The 23,968-nt window shown below is 39.8% G+C and overlaps 1 protein-coding gene across 1 annotated transcript in view; it reads left to right on the forward strand.

The window, feature by feature from the left end:
• Positions 1-23,968, forward strand: part of Ccdc141 (coiled-coil domain containing 141) — a 156,936-nt gene that overhangs the window by 62,999 nt on the left and 69,969 nt on the right. Inside the window, exon 7 of the mRNA XM_027420097.2 lies at positions 19,562-19,756. Coding sequence (XP_027275898.1) covers positions 19,562-19,756 — 195 coding nt within the window. The remainder of the gene's footprint in view (positions 1-19,561; positions 19,757-23,968) is intronic.

A 23,968-nucleotide genomic window follows, 5' to 3' on the forward strand; every position in this document is an offset into this window, starting at 1 on the left:
CTCAGATCATGAATTTATCATTATTATTATTTATTTTCTTTTTAAGACAGGGTTTCTCTGTGTAGCTTTGGAGACTATCCTGGCACTCGTTCTGTAGACCAGACTGGCCTCAAACTCACAGAGATCTGCCTGCCTCTGCCAATGGTTCTTTGCTGGTTTTATGGGTTTTGCTTTGGTGTCATCTGTGTACAGCATCACCACCTTGCTGATTTCTGGACTTGGCTTCATCACTGTTCTCATTATCATCCTCCCACTTCCTCACTTGCTTCATCTTCCCCTGCTTTGAGAGAAATCCTGGCTCCCAGCCAGACAGTCACCTGTAGTGATCCACGGGGAACTAAATTTTCTCATGGAGACTGAGTACAGGGAATCACTGCCACGGTACCTGGAACATCTTGGGTGGTGAGTAGTTACAGGTTAAGTGAAGTCATGAAAGTTGTAAAGCATTTGCTAGTTGGTGTTTGATAGCAAGGAAGACAAATCAAATACTCATTTGAGAGTTCATAGAGGGCTTGGGGGATAGATTGTATTTATTTAAGCTTAAATAGTGTAAGGGCCATGACACTCTGGATTTCATTTTACCTTCTTGCTTGTGTTTGAATGCTGCAGTATATTGTAGGACTTCAAGGGTCTAGTGTCATGTTTAACTGATTGTTAAAACATGCAGTTACAAAAGACAACTGACCCCATAATAACTGCACAGTTTTTAAAAATTTCAGCTTCAGTTCCATGTTAAGGCTTTTCATTGAAGTTATACATTAATTTATTCTATGTTTATCAAACTTAGACTTTATCAGTGAAAATTTTTATTCAATATCCTCATTCTTTAAGCACCAGGAATGATTCAAATTGCTTAGGACAGCTACCTTTAACCACAGGAACAAAAAACATTAACACATAAGTTACACGTGCCTGGATTACAGTGACTGTACATGTGAAGTGATTCTGTTTCCTTACAGCCCGAGGATGGTTTGGACTTCAGTCTTTCTTCATACATGATCTTGGTTCTTGGAGAATATTGTGTCTGATGTTTACAGTTCACATTTTAAACTCTGGGTGTATAGGAAGTGTTATGAGTGTGCTATGTCAGAAACAAGGAACATGTTTGTGTCATTCCATAATGTCAGAATTTATTGAATAAGAATAAATTGGCAAACTGCAGCAATTTCAAAGGCAGCAATTGGCCAGACAGTCCCACTTTACTTTGATTGAGGTGAATATTCTAATTTTATTACTAACATTAATTCTCAAATCACATCATACTACATATCACATAATATATATATATATATATATATATATCTTCATATATGGGTGTGTGTGTATGTGTGTGGGGGAATATATAATATATATATTTGTTATGGAATGACTTCAAAGGGTTAAAACAGGAGTTTCAAAGAGATTCAAGGAGGCCTGAGAAGCCAAAACTAAGAAACTGACAGGACTTCAAGAATCTCTGTACAGATAAAATCATGAATCCAACAGAACTGGAGAAACTATGCTGGCTGTGAGTCAAGCCACTGCAAGGCCACAGGATTGAGAAAGAAGCTATAGAGTTGGGTCCAACTTCAGAGCAAAAAGGTCAGGAGTGGGTTCACATGAAGGAGTGGATGGATATCTGGATGGCAGGTGAAGAGGGGTGAACAGAGGATGGACAGAAGCAAATTTGAGTGGAGAGGATCAACAAGACCAAGCCAAGCTGAAGTCCCCAGGGCAGCTTCAAGTTTTGCACTTTGACCAGCTGTGAGTTTCTAATTAACCACCATCCATTGCTCAAAGACACTTTCTGAATAGGTCTGAGAACTGTACTAATCTGCATGTAGGCAGATACAAATTTAGAGGGCAGTTTGTTACTCTATCACTTTATAAAAAATTAGTAGTAAGTTTACTTGGTGGTTGTAAGTTCCTCAATCCCTGGGCCCTTGGCCAAATTTGCAATACCAGGCATATGCTTCCTCTTATAGAGTTGGCCTTAAGTCCAATCAGAAAGTGGTTGCACCCATGCAACTTGGTAAGACTGTTGAAGACTCCTGCCCACCCCAGCAGCCTGCATAGATCTTTTCAGTATATCCAACTCATAAAGTTCTCCCCAGGATATTCACTGTTTCGAAATCCACGTTCTTCTATTTCGGACAGCCATATACCCCTGACACTACTGTGTTACTTTTCCTGGGGGAGACATAATGTCATTCCATCCCAGTCCACATTGGTGACCAATGAGCTTATGAGGATTACTTACAGAATCATAGGTGAGGGTTATCTACAGGTGCATGGGTGACTCTCGGGCAATTTTGTCACTGAAAAGTACACACCAGGATGGGTGATGACTCAGGAAAGCTTCCTCCCTGAAGTCCCAATCCTAGTCAACCTTCTACTTCCTATTCACTCTTACATGCCCAGCCCAATACCCAACTGGGGAAGAGTCATATTCAGCTGGGGTAGGTTACAGAACTGAGTGTCTAGACTCTCAGGAGAGGGTCTCATGATCTTCTCTGTCTCCTGTAAGGCCTTATCTCATCAGGACCTCTTTCATGTAATCACAGCCACTCTTGTTTTACGTGGCAATGGTTATGACATGGCTGGAGGACTGAGTTCCAGTAGACTCAACCTTCCTAGGGCTCCCAGTTGAAGGGACTGCAACTCTCACTAGCTTTTACATGCCCCCTAATGCCTTACCCATATCACTAGCCATACAGAAAGAACAAGTTCTCCGATGTATGATACCCAGAGCAAAATGAAACTAAGAAGACTTTCCATACAAGTTATTGGAAACTTCAGCTTGATGATGCCAGTGCATCTAGACTGGAATGGACCGTTCTAAACACAGGGCCAGAGAGGTCAGCCAGTTAGCTGACCAGAGCAGGCCCATGCATGGTGTTAGATGTGCTTGGGGACACTGTAGCTTTTGGCATTTAGAGATTTTCCTCAGTCACATTGATCACCTTCAGTTTTTAAAGACACATGGAGTATAGAAAAGAGGACCATTGAAGCATAATGTCTATAGTTCTTTTCTAATTCTTTCTCCCCCATACTCCTGAGTGAACTATGTTCTGAGTGAAGGGAAATGGAAGATGACTATCATGCTATGAGAGGTTGTATCTATCTACATGAAACACCAAAGCCAAAATATGACAAAAACCACCTTTTTAAGTTCCTGATGTGTCATCATTCAGAACATTGGATACACTTTACTTTTCTGTACCTCATTTTCAGAGGCATTTGTAAAGAGGATACTTAGGAATTCCTGCAGACAATATTTGTTTGTTTATTTATTTATTTTGCAGATTTTTAAATTTTGAATTAAAAACAAGATTGTTTTACATGTCAATCCCAGTTCCCTCTCCCTCCTCTCCTCCTCTACCACCCCCCCAACTAAAACCCTACCAATCACATACCCTTTCTGCTCCCCCTGGAGGCTGAGGCCTTCCATACGTGGTCATCAGAGTCTATTGAATACTTTGGGATAGGGCCTAGTCCCACCCCTGTGTGTGGAGACAATATTTGTGCAAGCACTTACCTATAAGTAGTAGTCCCAAAATGTTTACTTTTCTGTCCATCAGGAAAACTTACAGATAGTTTTTTATGGTAGTTTGAGTGTAATTGGTCCTCATAAGCCTATAGAAATGTCACTATTAGGAGGTGCAGCTTTATTGGAGTATGTGTGGCCTTGTTGAAGTGTACTATTGTTGGAGCAGGCTTTGAGGTACCCTGTGCTCAAGATATGACCAGTGTCTCAGACCAATGCCTGTTGCCTGTGGGATCAAGATGTAAGAACCCTCAGCTCCTCCTCTAGCAACATGTCTGCCTGCATGCTGTCTTATTTCCTGCCATGACCATAATGTACTAAACCTCTGAACTGAAAGCCAGCCCCAGTCAAATGCTTTCCTTTATAACAGTTGCCATGGTCATGATGTCTCTTCACAGTAATAAAAACCCTAAGGAAGACAGTTTCATCTGTGGATTTTCAATAATCTTATTTCTCTGAGAAAGGATTCAATTTTTTACGTATCCCAAATAGGATGCAGCACACTGCATTCTGGACTCATGTTTGTGTGCAGCCACGAAGAGAGGAATGGGGATGCTACTTTCAAAGAGAATTGATCAGAAATAAAGCATCAGTGGGAGTCATTACTGAAACTCATAGAAGTAATAAGGTTCACAGGGAAGGCAGGTGTTTGTGCTTCCCATAGTAACACCAACCAGCAGAGAGCTGGATAGCATAGACTGTCAGTCTTGCCAGCCTTTTCTAAGTAAACTGTGGAAATGATTCCATTGTTTCTTGCTGGAATACATTCAAATCAAGAAATGGAGTAACTTATACTGCTATCAGTTAAGTTTCAGAGTCTGTTGAAATAGTTGGGGATGTTTAAATAGAACCTTGGAATGTGCATCATTGTTTTAGCTAGACCATCCTTACTTAATATAAAAATTATTTTCCTTTCACATATATAACTGATGAGGGAATCCAAACATGGATTATTTTAAACCATCCTTGGATGGCATCAAAAGTCAACTTGATACCCCAAGGCTTAATTGCAACTTTAGAGTCAGATCGGTTACTATGTTCATAGAAGAACTGCCTTCCAGAACTGACCTGGACTCCCATAATTTCAACCCTCTGTTTAATATGGTCAGCTGAAGTTGGTGCTGTGGGGTGTATTGGGGCCAGTGCTTCTCACTTCTGGCTACTCACCGAGTCCTGAGAAGTATAGAAAAATTGTTGACATCTGGATCTCATTCCCAGAGAATCCATGTAGTTATTTGTGTACATCAAGCTTAAAAACAATAAAAACAAGGGGGCTGAAGAGATGGTTCAGTGGTTAAGAGCACTTACCCTCAAAGATCTGGTGTCACCTGTCTCACCATTCCACACAGACAGAAAAAGGCTAGAGATTTGTTTTTTGTTTGTTTGTTTGTTTTATTCTAGAAAAGGCATGTGTACTATAAGAACTTCCCACAAAATACACTATTCCCCTTTAGCAATTAATATGCCTCCTCCCACCTGTTCCCACTTCATACCCTGTCCTGATAAGCATTGGAGTTGAGAGCCAATGAGCAATGAGATGCCCTTCAAACAAGAGAGCCTTCTCTGCAGTTGAGATTGCATTGCAAACAGGCTACATGAGAGCAGATCAGAAATAAGGCTGAAGAAAATGTTTGGTGACTTTGGTGACTTTAGAGGTGGGTCATGGTCTATTTAGGGATGGTAGTTATTAACCGGAATCTTCTAGAGAGACTTACAGCCATGCTTTGCAAGTGTCCCTCTCAGCTTTCCCATCAAACCTAGAGCCAGAGCCTGTGTTTTACAATTCCCATGTGAAAACTGTCCATGCTAAAATTTACAAGGAACTTAGTTTTAGTTATGCATGGCCATGCTGTCTCTGGATTTTACAGATGAAAGTATAATGGTTATAAAGCCCTTCATTAACAGTGGTCTTTACGGTTCTGAGAAGCAAACTGGGGGTGGTGTATAGACACGTCACCTCCCATGTTTTGATACAGTAGTATTCACATCCTCCAGCTTCAAGACCCAAACCATCTTCCATGAGTCATCATATAATCTGATTTTCCAAGCCATTGAAAATATTTTCCACTTGCGGCTGACTTCATAAACTGGGTTTGTGATCTTGGCCCCGGGTTCCCATAAATAACATTATTAGAATATCTTGTGAAAAGCACCAGTGCTGTGGTCCCACAGAAACTTTATTCAAAGGAAAAAGTCAATGTTGAGCTTTCTAGTTGCAAAAAGGAAGTAAAGTAGAATTTCCTGCAGTTTATTTGAATAATTTGCATTCGTTATTACCACCTATGCAGCCACTATAAGTGACTCCTTAAAAATATGTTTCTTATTCTGTCTTTCTAATTGAACAATACAGTTTTATTCTGTTAAAAAATACATAACACTAATCATAGAAAATTAATACCACACATAGTATGTGGGTACTTATATTCCTTCCTATTAGAAATAAGTGTAAGACACAAAGATAAAATTGAACACATCTGCTTTATTTCTGGTGCCATCTCAGAAATTAAAAAAAAAAAAATGGACCAGAATTTCACCCTCTTTTTTTGTAAAAAGGGGACAGTAATTGCAGCCTACTTGTCATATACAACTGTGTTTAGCAAAACATTTGTCATATAGGTCCTTAACAACAGTAAAATAAATAAAAGATTATAAAATTTATCTTTAATGACATTTAGTAAGTTTGCAATGTTGTGTATCACAGAAAATTTCCATAGCCTCCAAAGACACACCTGGCTCCTTTAGTAGTCAGTATGGCCCCTCTGTCATCCCCAGCCCATCACTGATTTGCTTTCTGTCTCTGCGGATTTGCTTGTTTTGTATGTATTACATAAACAAATTTGCACAAACCAACCTATTACGTTTGGCTTCTCCCAGGTCTCTTCTTACCATGGTACTTCATTCTTTTTATGGATGAGAAATACTTTATTGTGTGGATATACTACACTATTTTATCCATACATCTGGGTTACTTCTACCATTTGTCTGCTACAGCAAACATTCATGTATATGATTCTGTGTGAGCATCTATTGTCAGTACACACACACACACACACACACACACACACAGAGGTATCCAGGATACACACACATCTCTGGGGGAATCATTTCAGTGTCTTCCATCTATACTATTTTATACTCAAAGTGTCCAGTTCCACGCCAACACTTGCCATTTTCCACCTTATTTCATTTTGTACCCTCCTGAGCATGTGTGGAATGATAGTTGTTTGGAAATTCTTGCATTTCTCTAGTAACTAATGACTTTGTAGTCTTTTCATGTGGTAATTATCCATTGTGTACATTTCTTTGAAGAAATGTTCATACAACTCCTTTATCCATAGCATCCTTCCATGGACAAAACTTACAATTTTGATTAAGTCTAGCTTATTTTAAATGCTCTTGCTTATGTTTTTTTAGTGGCATGTCTGCTAAATTCAAGGTCACAAAGGTGTATTCCTGTGTTCACTTTGAAGAATGTTGTAGCTTTAGCTTTTATATTTAGGTCTTTATTCTATTTGGCATAGATTTTTGTGTATGGTGTGAGTCACGGGATTAACTTCTTAGTTTCTTACATGGTTTTCCAGAATCCCTGCAGTTCAGGAATTGAACAAAACAGTTTCCTGATTAAATGACCTTGGTACCTCTATCATTGACCACAGATGTTTGGGCTTAATTCTGGATTCTAATGCCTATTCCATTTATCTGTTTGTCTATTATGCTAGTGTGCCACACTATTTTAATTTGAAAGAAAACTTTTGAAATTTGGAAGTGTAAGGTTTCTTACTTTCTTCCTATTTCAATCTACCACCACCTCTGGTCATTTTGGGAATTTAGACTGCCCTACAATTTCATGTAAACATTAAGATCAGCCTTCTATTTTTTTTAAGATAGGGTCCTGAAGATGAAGAATTGCTTTGTATCTCTAGGTATCTGGGAGACTATTACCGTCCTATATTTTTTCTTTTAAAAGTTTTATGTGTATGGGTGTTTGCCTAAATGTCTGTATATGTACCACATACATGCAATGTCCAAAGAGCCAAAAGAGGGTGTAGGATCCCTTGGAACTAGAGTTACAGATGGTTGTTTGCTATTGTGTGGGTGATAGGAATGAAACCCAAGTCCTCTGGAAGAGCAGCCTGTGCTCTTAACCACTGAATCATCTCTCCATCTAGTATTGCTGTCATAACAATATTAAATTTCTGGTTCACACTCGTAGAATATCTTTTCATTTATTTAGGCCCTTACTGACTGGACTTCTCCCCCTTTTTCAACAGTGATTAATAATTTCAGTGTACCGGTCTTGTACCTTTTTCAGTAAATTTATTCCTATTTTATTCTTTCTTATACTACAATAAGTGAAATTGTCTTCTAATTACCTATTCAGATTGGTCATTGTTAGAAACAGCATGGATTTAGGTGGTGGTGTATTAGTTCCGAGAGACTTTGAGTATTCCACTCAAAGTGGATTTTCTACATGTAAGATCATATCATGCACAAATCTCCTTATAGTCTTTGTTATTTGTTTCTTACTCATCTTTTGTGGTAGTTTGAATATCATTGGCCCCTGAAATCTCATAGGGAGTGACACTATTAGGAGGTATGGCTTTGTTGGAGTAGGTATGGTCTTACTGGAGGAAGTGTGTTACTGTGAAGATGGGCTTTGAAGTTTCCTATGCTCAGGATACTACCCAGTGTCTCAGTTGACTTCCTATTGCCTGCAAGATGTAGGACTCTCAGCTACTACTCCAGCACCACATCAGTCTGCATACCACCATTCTACCCCATGGTGATGATAATGAACTGAACCTCTTTAAACTATAAGCCAGCCACCCCAATTAAATGTTTTCTTTACAAGAGTTGCTGTGGTCATAGTGTCTTTTCACAATGATAGAAACCTTAATTAAGTCATCTGTCTGACTTAGAGAGAAAGACATGGAGAGAGGAAGAGAGAGGGGAAGGGAGGGAGGAGAGGGGAGGAGGGAGAGAGAGGGAGGGAGGGAGGGACGGAGAGAGAGAGAGAGAGAGAGAGAGAGAGAGAGTTCAGAGTACTGTAGATCAGAGATTCTCAAACTACAACAGGATCTGATACATCAGCCCCTTAGGATGTTGTCCCAGCAGTGTCTTCATGTGTAGCAAACTCCTATGTAATACTGCTTATGTTGGACTTAGAACCATATTTTGGAGTCCAAAGATTCAAAGAAAAACAAAACACAACCAATCAATCAAGCAAGCAAACAGTGGAATCAAAGACAATCTAAGTTGTAGAGCCCCAAAGACAGTATAAATTGTAGGCATGGTTAGAACCTAGTTCTTTCTTTCTTTCTTTCTTTCTTTCTTTCTTTCTTTCTTTCTTTCTTTCTTTCTTTCTTTCTTCCTTTCCTCCTTCCTTCCTTCCTTCCTTCCTTCCTTCCTTTCTTTCTTTCTTTCTTTCTTTCTTTCTTTCTTTCTTTCTTTCTTTCTTTCTATCCATCCATCATAATTGATAAATATATGTACGAGTGTTTACCTGAATGTATATATGTGCGCCTTGTGTGTGGCTGATGCCTGCAAATGTCAGAAGAGGGCATCAGACCCCCCCCCCCAGAACTGGAGTTACAGATGGTTATAAGTCACTGTGTGGGTGGTGGGAACTAAACTCAGGTCCTCTGCAAGAGCAACAAATGCTTTTAACTACCAAGCCATTTCCCCAGCCATGACTATATAATCTAAATAAATCTCTAGTCTCTGAGGGTGTGGACATGATTGCCCATGTTTAGAACTTGATTTCCTTTGGCTGCTTGTTCCCTCCCCCATCATGGACCCATTAAGCAGGGGATTGAAGATCAAAAGATATACATGTGAGATTTCTGATTGTTCCTTTAAAAATGTATGGATGAGGAATGGGGATGAATTGGGAGAAGTTGGAGGAAGGGAGAGGCATGACCAGAATATAGTTTGTGAATGAAAGTATATGATTATCCTCCATAACTATCACTGAAATGAAATATTCAGTATGAAGGAACTATTTGTATATTTCTTTGATGCTTCAGGAGGTATTGGGCAATGACCAGAGTTCAAATAACCAGTTTTCAGGTTATCCAAATATTTTCTTAGTATTTCACAAGCGTTGGAATGTTTTCTCCTCATTTCTGTGTGTATTTAATTTACAAAGAGAAACTCACTATTGCACTATAGACTCTTTCATTATTCCCTGACTTCCTTCACTGAAGATATTACAAAATTTAAAAAGTTACAGTAAAACATAGTCTTCCTTAAATCTGTCCCCATTATAAGTGATGACTGTAAAGGAAAATCTGCCAAATGGAGTTGAATCTGCTTTCTTTTCACTGGTTTGTCTAGATTGGAAATCAAACCTGAAATGTTTCCAGGCAAAAGTTAGCTGCAATCTCCCAACATTAGGATACCTGCATCCGTACATCTCAATTCCTCTGTCTTCATTTTAGTGAATAATTTGTTTTGCTTGCCTGATTTTTAAATGAACTCCCCAATTATAAGCAGATGTCATTTTTCACAGAACATAAATTAGAAACAATCCCATCACTAACAGTCACAAATCTGTATAAATAGTATTGAGTTTGCCAGTGAGCCTTGGAAAAATCCATACAACAATGGGTTTTTCTTTAATTGGTCACCCAATTCTTGCCTCCTACTTAGGACTAGTTTCAAACTCAGCAAGCCATATCCAAGGGAAATTTGCATTTCAAAACAATATGTCTGTTTCAGAAGGAGCTAAGTTCCACAAAAACAGAATATTGTGATCAGTAATTGCTGGGTTGAACCATCTGCTGTCACTGTTATGGAACCCTCAGCTCTTTTAGTTCAAGTGCCTTGATGATTTGATTGTTTTTGTTTTGAGTTCTGGTTTTCCCATCTTCCTCCTGATTCTTTATTATTGGTCAATCCTTACATGGAAATCCTGATGCATAATCATATGGTAACAGTGGAATGGAGTCCCAGACCACTCCCACCTTTCTGTGCTACTGCAACATTCAGTTAGTGATTACTCAGTTCCTAACCCTAAGTTTCCTTGATCTACTGTGTTCTCCGATTCCATGTTCTTGTCTCATGGCCTCACTCTGAGCTGCTGGCTCACAAACTCCATTCCCTTCCTTCTTCCTTCCTTCCTTCCTACCTTCCTTCCTTCCTTCCTTCCTTCCTTCCTTCCTTCCTTCCTTTCTTTGTTTCTTTCTTCCTTTCTTACCACTAAGCCTGGGCCACGGGAGCTGTTCCATATCACTTCAATCACCCTGTCTCTATGCTGCTTCCTCATTCTGGAAGGTTCTGAAACAATTGACACAACAGTTGTAATTGGATACATTAAAATGTGTTTTTATTTATACCAGCCTTCCAAATTCCTTTAGTTAGCATCTGTCAATTCCCTGTTTCATCCTATATTCATTTTATTATTATTTTGTGCATGGTTGTTTTGCCTGTATGTGTGTCTGTGTACCACATGTGTGCCTGGAGGCCATGGAGGCCAGAAGAAGGTGTTGTATGCCCTGGCGTCACAGACAGCTATGAGGTGCCCCCTGGAAGAGCAGCCAGTGCCTTAACTATTGAGCCATCTCTCTAGTCCCTAGTCTTCATTTTTAACCCCTCCCTTATTTCTTAGTCACTTCCTACCACTTGTATTCTTCATTTGCCTTGACCACTCCCATCTTGACTTTAAGCCTTGTCTTAGACATCTCTGCTCATAGGACATGCCTGTGACAGTCTTGCTCTGGTCAGCTGCATTTCTCTTATGATCAAGACCACCCCCGATACTCTGCACCCCATCTTGCCTTGACTTATTGCACTGGTCAAGGCTGTTTCTTCCACAAGCACCACCCCTCTACCCCATCACACCTCCAAGCTCTGTGGCTAGAGGCTAGAACAACTGAGCGTGCTTAAAGACCTGTGAGAGGGTCCCAGATTCTCTAGACCAGAAGGGCCAGGCACTCTCCATTAAGCATTTGCTTGGTTCTCACTTGAGCTCACAATGATTCCTTTGTTATTAGTCAGCTACCCTTAAGAAATTCTGAAGAATGCTTTCTAGAATATTCCCCATTCAGTATAAGAGTTATAAAATGACCACCCCAGCATCATTTGCTGCCCGTCACAGATTGTTGAGCACAGAGTAAGAGTGCTGTAGTTCTTCTTAGTAACAAGCTGCATCAGATCCTACAGAAAGGGAGATGCACGAAAGAAATTCTAGTCTTGGATACATTTTGTTTGAAGAAAGATGATGTCTTCCATACCATTAGAGGCAAGGATTTGTTCCTATAATGAAGATGTATAAATATTCTATATATAGTTATAAGTTTTACAGGAAAAGCTTAAAATAACTATAAGGTATTTGGAAAAGTTTAGGAAAGAAAAACCTAAAAAGATTGTGTTTTTTTTTTGTTTGTTTGTTTATTTTTTCATTTCCCCTTTAAATCCATGACTTCTTTGTCTGAGACAATGACATGAAGAAAGAGTGAACTAGAACATAGTGAGTGAGTTCTTTATGAATCAGGATGATGGCCAACATTGCATCAGAGATATTTCAAAATCATAATGGCTTGCCATACGAGTCACTTAGCAAATATGAAGACAAGGATTTTACTTGGCATTGTGTCTTCCACAGACCGTTTCAAATCTTACTGGATTTTATAAAACAAAACTTAAATTTTAGGTTTACAAGTCATCAAGGCAGTAGTATAATTTTTAAGAGTCCAGTTTATTGAATTTTAATGCTAAAACTACCGTGATTATACAATCCAACCTCCATTTGTTGGAATGATTACAATGTGTTCTAGCTCTTTTGTTACCTGTTTATTAGTACCTTGTGAGTATTCTACATTGGTAATCCTAACATATCATGGTTTAGAAGTGTTGTTGTATCTCCCTGACTTCAAATAAAATATTCAGCTTTTTAAAAAATAAAAATTTCCCATCCTGCCAATAAAAACTATGATTCAGTGGATATGAAGCAAATCTAAACCTAAAAATGTGTTTTTAAAGCTTTCCTAGGAGATAGTAATGAATTTCAACCATTGTTCTACTTTAATCTGCTGGTCATTATGGGTAAAACACAAACAGAAATCTTCCTTTTATTAATTTGATATATTCCATGTAGGGGAATTTCTATGTGGTTGAAACCTCATAATTTCCCGTATAATTGATTTACATATGTTTGGACCATCAGTACGCACCCAGTATATCCTTTAACAAACACTAAGCCATTGCAGGCCACTAATACAAATACTTCACTAGCCTATAGGCCCATCTAGTTGTAGGTAAACTTTGTTGTATAAAAATGTCTTGGCCAGTCATGCATTTATTAACTTTGATTTAAAAAAGAAACACCAGTCTAAATAAAGTAATAATCAACTGGAAAAATGTTTGAGGGGGCAAGAAATCTAAAGAATACAGTAAAAATGTAAGAAGAAAGAACAGTGGTTCTCAGAAAACATAAATCTTGGGAAAATACCCCATGTAATTTCTCACATAATTAAAACTTTACCTAAAACTAAGGAAGAGCAAGAAGATTGACTTGTAGTCTAATCACTGTTGTGGAGACTTGTTTCTCATGTGCCTCATTGCTTCTATAGTTTGCTTTAAAACTTTATTGTGCCGCACAGTCGTTTGCTTCAGTGCCCGCCACAAGCACTGCCCTGCACTGCTGAACAATGGGCTCCACTCAGTGGCCAAACACTGGAGAGAATAAAAGAAAGCACAAACTTTCAAGCCAGGGTTGGGGGGTGCTGCTTGTTTTGGTTTTTTGTGCAATGAGAGAAAAACAGCCTAACCCATATTCAGAAATCAATTTGAAGATATCTGCCATTTATCAGTCCCAATCCCAGCAGGATTATTTTTGAATAATTAGGCTAATGAACCAAATCTGGGGAGCCCTTCAAATACTGGAATGTGAAGCACAGCAGATGAATCATTGAATTGACACAAGTTGCTACAGAAACAGGAGCACCACCAAGTGGTGCTGCCAACATTGATTTGCTGGGGAAGTAGAACTCAGATGTGAACGTTTAGCCTGGAGCTACGTAGCAAGTTAGGAATATAAAGACTTCTTCCAGCCCACCTCCTGCTCACTTCCAGAATTCACGACTGGAAGGCTAAATCGCACATTTCTTTCATTCATAGATGAGACACAGTTTTTTCTGTATACAGTCGGTGCCTCTGTAGCAATGCACCACAGGAGGGCATAGTTCACAAGGCCCGTGGGCAGTGTACTCTGCACACTTGGACCATGAGGGAACCCTTTTTCTCCAGGATGACCCTACAATTGTACAGGTCAGCCTGGAAATGCCTGGAAGCAAGCATAATGAAGATAACCTGGAGAATAGTTCACTGTCCAACTTGACAGAATCAGAATTTGTGCTTTCTGCCTGCTCGCTGCCATTCTTCCAAAGCGTAAACATTTCTTTCAAAAACATGTCTGCTAAAGTCGACTTTCAAATGTTCTCTGATTAAAATTGCCAGGTTTGTTTGTACCATCTGCTAATGCAATCATGTAAAAATCTGATTTTCTGTCAATGAGTAGATCCTCCTGGTGCTGAACCAAATGGAATCATAGATTTAAGACTGAAAAAGAAATGATTTGCATGGAGTGAAATGGCCTTGGAGTCAGCCATGCTTTGGGAACAATACATGAACTAATGTGCGCTTCTGGCTTCTGCCCCATCTGGTTTTGGCAGTGATAGCTGCAGTAAGACTTCCTCAGTCTCTTACACATGCATTCCCTATTGCATTTTGTCCATCACTCCTCCCTTCAAAATTACATTGTGAAATCAAGCATAGAATGACAATGTATCATAAGGTATAGAATTATTACATCCTCTCCTCTGTGGGAAAGTTTTATGCAAAGAAAAGCTTATTAAGCACACCACAGTTGTTATTTCTTTTGCTTTTCAAATTGGACTAGTGAACATATTTTACCTTTTGAACCCACTTAATGGCAATCCATAACTTCATTTTGAAGATCTAGCCTAAGACTGTAACAAAAATAAAAGAAAGAAAAATCTTTTCCCTTTCTTGTCTAGCCACACTAATCCTTTTTAAAGTACTCTTAGCATCAAGGGAACTTAGAGAAGCTCAGTTTCTATAGCAAATGGAATACTGAGTGGTACAGTTTAAAAGGGTTACTACTGTGAGTGAAAAAATGAAAATAATGCAGTGATCCAGAGAGACACTCTGAGCCCACGAGTACACACTGCCACTCGATTTTTTTGGGCCAGGGATATGTATGCGCCTCTGTCTAATTGGAAAGCCAGGGAAATGGCAGGCCTTAGCTTCTGCTGGTGGGGACACATGCTGGAAATGTTTTACTTCGAAGTGACTGGAACCCTATAAGAAGTTTAATGCTTAAGAGACAGTGAGAATGACTTAGAGAAAAAGAACTAAGATTCTCTCCATTGGGCTGTCCCAGCCTTCACAAGGTTGACAACTATATTTTTTAAAAAGTGTGATGGATTCAGAGGACTCCAGAAAGTTTTCTCAAAAAAACCAAAAGGGTCCCCTCAGAAAAATGCCTGGGGAAATACATCATCGTAATGGTATAGAAATGCATCAGAAACTGCCTGCAGATTGCCCAAAGAAAACAGCCAATTTTCTGAGAAGATTGAATAGAAACGGTGCATGCACCCAGCTTCGTTTAATGCCCACAGAGTTTGTGAGAGAATGTAATTAAGAATGAAAAGAGGTAAGAGGCTGAACCCCCTTCTTTGTGGTTTCTTCAGAAGGTGGAGGCCCACTCCTTCTAGCAGGATTCAAAATAGTAAGTGACAGTGGGGGGGTTTCCACACATTTGGCTCTGTGCCAGAATGTTCTCGCTCATGTGGTTTTCAAATTTTACCCTAAAGGCAGATTTATGAATATTTTTAATGAACAGGCCTTCCTCTTCTTATTTATAAAGAAGAGCTTTATTGTTTTATTCAATCAGTAAAATAAAATTAAGTCTTGAGTTTAGGCAGTAAATTTTTTCATTATTTCTGTTTATCTACTATGTCTATAATAGAGGTAGATACAGCATTTGTTTTTGCCATCATGAGGCTTCTGATTTGCAGTCAGAAAATCCTAGGGTGGTGTAAGGCTTTTATCATCACAGAGGCCTTATCAGGGTCCTATGGAGGTTTAAGCACAGCAGCTCTCTTTCTCAGCTCATGTGGTAAATCCCCCTGCGAGTTGAAAAACTGCTGTGTCATCTGCCACGGAGAGCAGAGGTTGGGGCAGTGGAAAGAACCTGAGTTTAGATGTTGACTCCTTTTCTTGCTGGTGCTGAGACATCTGAGGCCTTGTGACCCTGTGGTTAAAATGTGAATAACAGCTTGGGCCTTAGAGAGGGGGGGTGAGATGATACACAAAAGGCACTTAGCACAGTGCTACCATACAGAAAGGAGAAGCAGTGGCTATCCCTTTGTTGCAGTTAGTACAGCATCCCAAAGCTTCAAGTCATCAAGCAGAACACTTAATGGCTATGATCCATTTCTCCAAGTTCTGATTTTGTCTACATTTCCTTTATACATAGCATGATAAGAAATCCCTAAGTTTTGCATTTATTAAGGATCCTTCCTCACTAATAAATACAGAAGGTTCTAGTCAATGCTAACCTTTAAGAAAAGATCACCTGTTTTTTTTTCCTGCATTTTCATGCATTAAGTATTTCTTCACATGAGTCCGAGATTCATTGTCCCATAGATCTTAACATTTTATAGAAATAGTGGCACAAAGTCTTGAATGGGTCGTGGGTAGTTAAATGTATAAAGAAAGAAGGCTGAAGAGATAGCTCAGTGGCTAAAGTACACTTCATACAAGTGTCAGGGCTGGAATTTGGGCCACTGGAATTGCACATAAATGGCCTGTGATTCTAACCTTAGTAGGTGCCGACAATAGACCCAGAGAGCAGACTGGTTAGCAACAGCCATATCGGTGAGCCCTGGGTTTGATTGAGGGATCTTACTTCGATGAATAAGGTAGAAGAGATTGGGGATGATTCTTCACCTCAACCACAGGTTTCCACATACACTCACTGATGTGTGTCCACATGAGTATCCATCCATATGTGCCAAAGGGTACCGATGCATACACGTGCACAAGCACAGCACACACACATACATTAAAAAAAAAATGGAAAGAGGGAAAAACAAACAAGGCAGATGCAGAGAAGGACCAGTGAAGAGCACAGAGGTCCAGACCAGGCTGGTGAAACACACAGAAACAGCTGACCTGAACATCCGGGAACTCTTGCTCCCCAGTCTGATAGCTGGAATACCAGCATGGGACTGATCCAGACCCCAAGAACATGGGTTTCTGTGAGAAAACCTCAGAAATCTATGGGACTTCCTGTAGAAGCCCAGTATTTATCCCTAGCATAGGTGTGGACTTTGGGAGCCCATTCCATATAGAGGAATACTCCCTGAGCCAAGACACATGGGGGTGGGCCTAGGCCCAATCCCAAAGGATACGAAAGACTCTGATGACACCCTACGGAAGGCCTCACCATCCAGGGGGAGCAGAAAAGATATGTGACAGATATGGGGGGGTGTAGAGGAGGACGGGTGGGAGAAGGGAACTGGGATTGTCATGTAAAACAATCCTGTTTCTAATTCAAATAAAAAAAAGTTGGGAAAAAAAATACATACAAGGCAAACAGGAAGAATTGGGTTAGCAGGGAGCCAGCAGGCAGTTCAGGGCCTCTTAGCCACAGATGTATTTCCTAAGACTGTTCCACCTGGACAACTAGACTCCTGAGATACTTAGCAAGCAAACAAAGTGTTTCTTGTCAAGGAAGTTTGCCCAAAATATTTCGCATGACATTACCCTCTGAGAAGGTCTTGGCACACACCAGCATAACAGAGATTTGAGAACACTGTTCCCCTTAACACTGAGTATCATACCACCCGGTAACACGTGGGGAACATCCCATTACCCTTAGCTCAGAACTGGGAAAAAGAAATACTTGTAATACATGAAGATGAAATGTTAGGTAACGGGGGCATGAGAAAACTGATGGGAGAAGGTAGGACTGATACTCAGTGAAGGCTGGTGTGCACACTGGGAACTGTGCCACTTCAAGAACATTTGTTCTTTCCCAGAAGCTCTTTGTTGGTTTTGAAGTAGGAGGGATGTTTGCCATGCTTTAGAGAAGAATGCCATGAAATATATTAGTCCTGTTTAAGTGGGGACACAACGATCTTTTAAAAAGTGGGTGATCTTGAGAAGGCATGTGGCACAAAGCCTGTGCCTCTGAGCACAGCTGTTCTAGTCAGTGAGAAGTGTGCAGAGTTTGGAATCTGTAGTCTCTGTTTCCAGACAGGTAGCATGGTACGGAGACCCGTGTGCCAACCTTGGCCATCCTCCTAATGTATGCCAGCGTGTGTAACATATGTTCCTGCATCTGTAAATCATTAGGAAAAAAGAAACACACCTGAATATCAGGATTTTCAAAGACCAAAGTTACAAGTCACACTTACAACTCTTCCTCCACCCCCAGTGCTAACCCCTTAACCTACCTTCCTTACTTTCATATTCTTCCATCAAAATAGTTTTCACGTGGATAAATACTGGGACATGTTCCATTGGCATTACCAAAGAATATGTGCCATTTCTACTTTCAAGACTCAGTCATTGTCAATGAAAGTACTATCATATTGTATATGTATACTTAACAAACTTTACATGATCCCTGAAATTATAGTCATATATATATGTATATATATGTATATTATATAATTCCAAAATGTAATATAGGATATTTGCATGAAATTGCAATTTACTATTGCTAAAGAATGAAGCTACATTTTATTCTTTATAAGTCTCCAATTGTAGTATGTGGTATTCAGTGTGTCTTATGAAATTAATGGAAACTGTCAAGGCACAAGACCCTAAAATTAGACTTATTTTATACAACATAATATAACCAATGCAGTTTAATAGCAGGATATTTTGCATAGTAGACATGCCAGGACAGAGTCAGGCTGAGATGTGTGAAGTGTGATGTTAAATTTCTTATGCTTTACACACTACCCTGTGCCTTACTCAATGACAACCATCTTAGAGGCAACTATTGTTTTATGAGGATGAATCTGGCATCACTCCAATTTTAAGAAACTTGAACTTAAGAAGTTAACATAAATACTGGTTAATTCCAACTCGTATATTCTTCTCTATTGGTTGTTGCTTTTAATCCTCATGCCACATAAAGCTGAAAGCTACTTCTTTTTGTGACATGCTTGTGTATCATTAAGTGTGAAGCATTAATAGATTAAACTAGGACCAAGATGCAAATACTTCATGCTGTCCGGTATTTACTTTATTGAGCCATGAATCTCAATCTCTTTGTGTAGGCTAACAAAAACAATAGCCATAGACATGTGATTTCTCTTCCTTTGTCGGACATATTTGCTCTATTGACAAGGAAACTGAATGTGGGAGAGATACTTTTTTTTTAATAGAACAAAATGAGTTAGGGATGTTGAGTTTGTTTAAGGGCAGAGGTAACAGGAATGGATTTGATCTGCATTTAGGGTGATCCGTCAGTCCCTCTACCTTTTTCCCCTCTCACATTCTCTTCTTTGGGAGTCTATTGTCTGTATCCATTTCTATTAAAGACTACATGTTGGTACTCAAACCTACGATGTAGCATTGGCTTCTATGTGATTTATTAGACTTTATGGATTGGAAAATATAATGACAAATTTCTGATACATGCCTCCTGTAGGTGTCTTAGTTCTAGTTACTGTAACTTGAGGTAACATAGACAAAGGCTGATAAACAATAGCAGTGCATTTCTCATGATTCTGGAGGTCAGGATGGGACACATGTTCTGTTGTGGTGAGGGCTGTCTCCTGGGATGCAGACTAACTTCCCCTTGTGTTCTTATGTGGCAGAAGTGGAAATCCTATTCATAGAGGCTCCACCCTCTGACCTAACTTCCCAAGGCTCCACCTCCTAAAACCGTCAGGGATCCCATGTGAACTTTGGGATTTGTGGAGGAAAGCACAAACATTGCATTCATGACAGGGTCTGCGTGCAGTCACTAAAGAGTATGTTCTCTTGTAGGAATGGAATTCCACCATAGAGAAACTGAAGAGCCAAGCCCTGAAGATTCTACTGTCTAAGGATTTCACAGAAAAAGAACATCTTCAACTCTCTAACCAGAAACTAAATCGGCTTCAAGACGAGTTTGGTAGACTCATGGTGGAAAGAAAAACCTGGTTAACAATGGCAAATGACTTTTTTAACAGTGCTAATAAGGTCAGTGTGAGGTCAAGATGATAATCTTAAGTACTTGGTCTAACCAATAAGAGACCCATTATGTCAGCTGGCCAAGGACATGTCACAGAAGGCCAAATTCCATGTAGAATATCAAATTGATAGGCGTACAAAAGAATTTTAAAATCATATTCCTATTGTGGTTACTGGTTGTTCTTCAAAACTAAGAGATTATGTTTTGATGTGCACAGATTTTAAAATAACTCCAAAGCAAGATTTACTGGTACACACCTTTATTCCTAGCACTCAGGAGGCTGTGAATTTGAGGCCAGCCTGGTCTGCAGATTCCAGGCCAGTTATATAGTGAGGTTCTGTCTTTAAAAACAAACAAGCAAACAAACAAAAAACAAATAAACAACCGCAAAAATTACTTATAAAATGTTTCCTTTTAGAGCTATCTTTGGTCTGTTTGTAGGAGACGCTATTCTCCACATTAAAATGTTTCTCCCAGAGACGAGGAAATGCAAACTATCCCAGGTTAAAAAGAAAATTTAACAGTGTGACCAAAACACCTTTTGTTGTTTGTTTTAAAGAGTATTTCAGGTTGGCCCCCACTTCCCAATGTAGCTAAGGATGGCCTTGATCTGACTTTTCTGTGTCTGTCTCCCTAGTACTGAGGTTGCAGGTATGCATCACCACACATGGGTTCTATAGGACCTGGGGTTTGTGCATGCTAAGTTATCATCTGCTACTTGAGCTATATCCATGACTCATTTTTGTTCTTTTAAAACATTTTTTCTTTAGCTTATTAGGTAGAAATACACAGATATTATGTCTTCTGTGCTCTCCTAAGTTCATTCTGCCTGGGTCTTACAAGAAGTAGTCTTGGTTAATTATGAGCTTTTGGGGGGTCTCACTGTTTTAATGCAGGAAACAGATATACCACATGGCTGGAAATATTGAACAAACTAGATGTTAATTGCTAGTTATTTTTCTCTTTAGCAGCCCAATTTTGAAGTAAGAAGTTGCAAAATATCCATCGCACCTTTACGCTGCAGAATGAGTGAGCTGTTTTCATGATGGCTGTTATTGCTGCTCAGGGAAAGAGTAATAGAATGCATTCTATAAAACAATGCTTCCAGTAGAAGCTGCATAGCTCACAGCCTTGCAAACTGTTGATCATTCTGTCTCTCCCTCTCCCTTTCCTTCCTCTCCCTCTCTCCCTCCTTCCCTCTCTCTCCCCCCTCCCTACCCCACTCTCTCTTGTTCTCTCATTATTTCGGTTTCCTGCATTCATTATTTGAAACCTTGCTTTGGCCATTTGTCATCCCACTGTGTTCTCAGGCCCTGAGGGAACTTGTAAAAGTTGAAGATGAGTTGGTGGAAGAGAGAAGGAAGACGGAGATAGGAAGGAGGAAGGTGGGGGGGGGGACAAGAGAAGACTACCTGAATCTCCTACAACAATGCAAGCCTGCTCTAGAGAAGAGAATGCAGAAGAGTAAATTCCTGGACTCCCTATCTCGTCCCACAGCATGCTAGCTATCCATACTATAAAGTTGGCTGGCATTTACCTGTGCTCTACTTCTTGGCCAGTGGTTCTCAGAAAGGTTTAGAGTTCTTTCTTTTTAAGGAAATTATTTCCAATTAAAAACTAATAACTCAGTGTGAAAGATGATGGATATGGGAACTGGAATAGAATCACAGTTTGTAGAGTGGAAGGTTAATCATGCATCCACATGTACTGTTTCTATGTTAGTAAGGTAAAATAAATGACGAAATTGTGTAGAGAGAAAATCTATGTAAGCTAAGAATCAAACTCTTCTTCAGACTTTTAAGTGACATTTTTCTTTTTTGATTCATAATTTAGATTTTCCAAATTAAAAAAAACCTTACCATTTTACTTAATCTTGGCAGATAACTCATAAATAAATCTCTGAGGGGCTTGTTTTAAGTTTATTATAATATCAAATCTTTAAAATAATTTTCAGCTTGGTGGTATGGTACACACTTTTAACTCCAACACTTGGGAGACAGAGGCAGATGGATCTCTGTGTGTTCAAGGCTAGCATGGTCTACAAAGTGAGTTCCAGGACAGCCAGGATTGTTACACAGAGAAACCTTGTCTCAGGAAACCTAAAATAATAATAATAACAATAATAATTTTCTAGGCTAGAATTCCTGTGTATACTAGTGTCATAGTTTTTAATTTACATCATTGCTTATCTCAGAATCACTACGTTTTCTCTTTGAAAATATCCCTGGAATGTGTCTGGATGATGCTGGTTTCCTTGCTGTGAGCATTTGTGTTTGTAGATGAAGTCATGTTCTCATGAACTGAGGACTCAGAGAGTTTACCTGACTTTCAGGCTCACATGCTGTCCCTTCATGGATGCTGGCAGAAGACTTGTGGTTTCTGGGTCACTGCTGAATAATGACTGCAGCAAAGCAGTATCTGGGTGGCAGCATGCAAATGAGCTCAGTATGTCTCAGTCCCACCATGGGTGATGGAGATGAGCAAGGGCACATGTCTGCCCCACAGAGGAAGGGGTGAGGAGAGGAACTCTCCACTCAGGTTATCTGCTGTTTTATAGCAAGCAGTGGGCCTACTCTTTGTCTCAGGGGGTGACATAACCTCAAACAGAAGATTGTTAGATGCAGAGCCCACAATGAGAATGATGTCCTACTAAAGAGGTTAGGTTATTCATTCTTGGCATCCAAGAGAGAGGTGTTAGAGAGCACACATGCAAGATTGGCTGTCAGTGCTGGGGGGTGGGGCAAGGAAGTCCCTGCCTAAGTTCTTTCCCACCGATACCAATTCTGCTTCTAATGTGAGAATTATTATCTCAGCAAACAAACTCATTGGCTGAAATTCCTTATGTTCTCTCAAGTGCCGATGAGCAGAACATGCTGGTACTGTGAAAAAATGAGACACTGGGATGGTGTGAAAGTCAGCTTACTAAAAAATGAGATAAGGGGTTAAAATATACTTTTTGAGGGGCTGAAGGGATGGCTCATTAGGTAAGAGCACTTGCTTCACAAATGTAGGGACCTGAGTTCAGATACCAGAATCCTCCTAAAGTGCTGGGCATAGTTCTGTGCATGCCTGGAACTCCAGCATTGTGAGGGGCAGAGGTGGGAGGATAATGGGAGCTTGGTGGCTGACATCTTAGTTCCAGGTTCCTTGAGAAAGCCTGTCTCAGGGAATGAGGCAGAGAGTGACAGAACAGCAGGAAACCTGGCATCCGCTTCTGGCTTCTACACACCTACCTGCATACATGTGCCCATACACCACCACCACTACCCTAACATACACACACATACCACCACCATGCTAACACACACATACACACACACACACACACACACACACACACACACACCACCACCACCACCACTAAACTAACATGCACACACACCACCACAACCCTAACACACACACACACACACACACCACCACCACCACCACAACCCTAACACACACACATACCACCACCACCCCAAAGTATTTTTCAACTTTGTATAAGTAGAAAGGGATGAATATAAAGTTTTTCTACAGAATAGACAGCAAATCTTTATGCTATATATAATACTTAGAAAGACTTCTTCTACCCTGTGATTATTGTTACAATCATCCCCCCCATTCTTTCCATTTCCATTAATTCCTCTCTACCAGTTCTAGATTGAGTAAATACATTCATTTGTTGGAATCACTGAATAAGCAGTACAGTCAATCCATGGCAATAGCTGCCTTCATCTTTAGGTATTTGCTTGTTTAGTGAGTACTTATTGAGCAACTTCTATGTGACAGGCACTATTCTAAATCCAAAGGAGTCAATATAGAGCAAAATGTGCAGAAAGTGTATGTCAGTATAGCTTCCAGATTTTGAGATCCAGGAAGCCGTAAGAACCACCTAACTGTCCACACTGAGAACAGTGCCACCAATGACATTGCCTTGTGGCTCCAGAAACCCAACTGATACCTTGTAATTTGCCTAGGAGTTGGGGACAATTACTCAAACTGTATGAATCTGTTTCTCAAGCACAGAAAAATGTGAGCAGTGTATTGTTCTAGAGAGATGACTGCTTGAATCTGGACTTAGCAGCAGGTACAATGTTGGGATATGAGCCTTAGGAATGATGCTGTATTTGTCCTAAACCAGCCTCTAAACCCAGGCAAAGATTGAGCCATGCTACTTAAAGAATTGACATATTTCCTTTGCAGAGTTCCCTACTGTATTTGGTGAACTGATTTAT

Source organism: Cricetulus griseus, chromosome 6 (assembly GCF_003668045.3).
Source record: "Cricetulus griseus strain 17A/GY chromosome 6, alternate assembly CriGri-PICRH-1.0, whole genome shotgun sequence".
Taxonomy (NCBI): domain Eukaryota; kingdom Metazoa; phylum Chordata; class Mammalia; order Rodentia; family Cricetidae; genus Cricetulus; species Cricetulus griseus.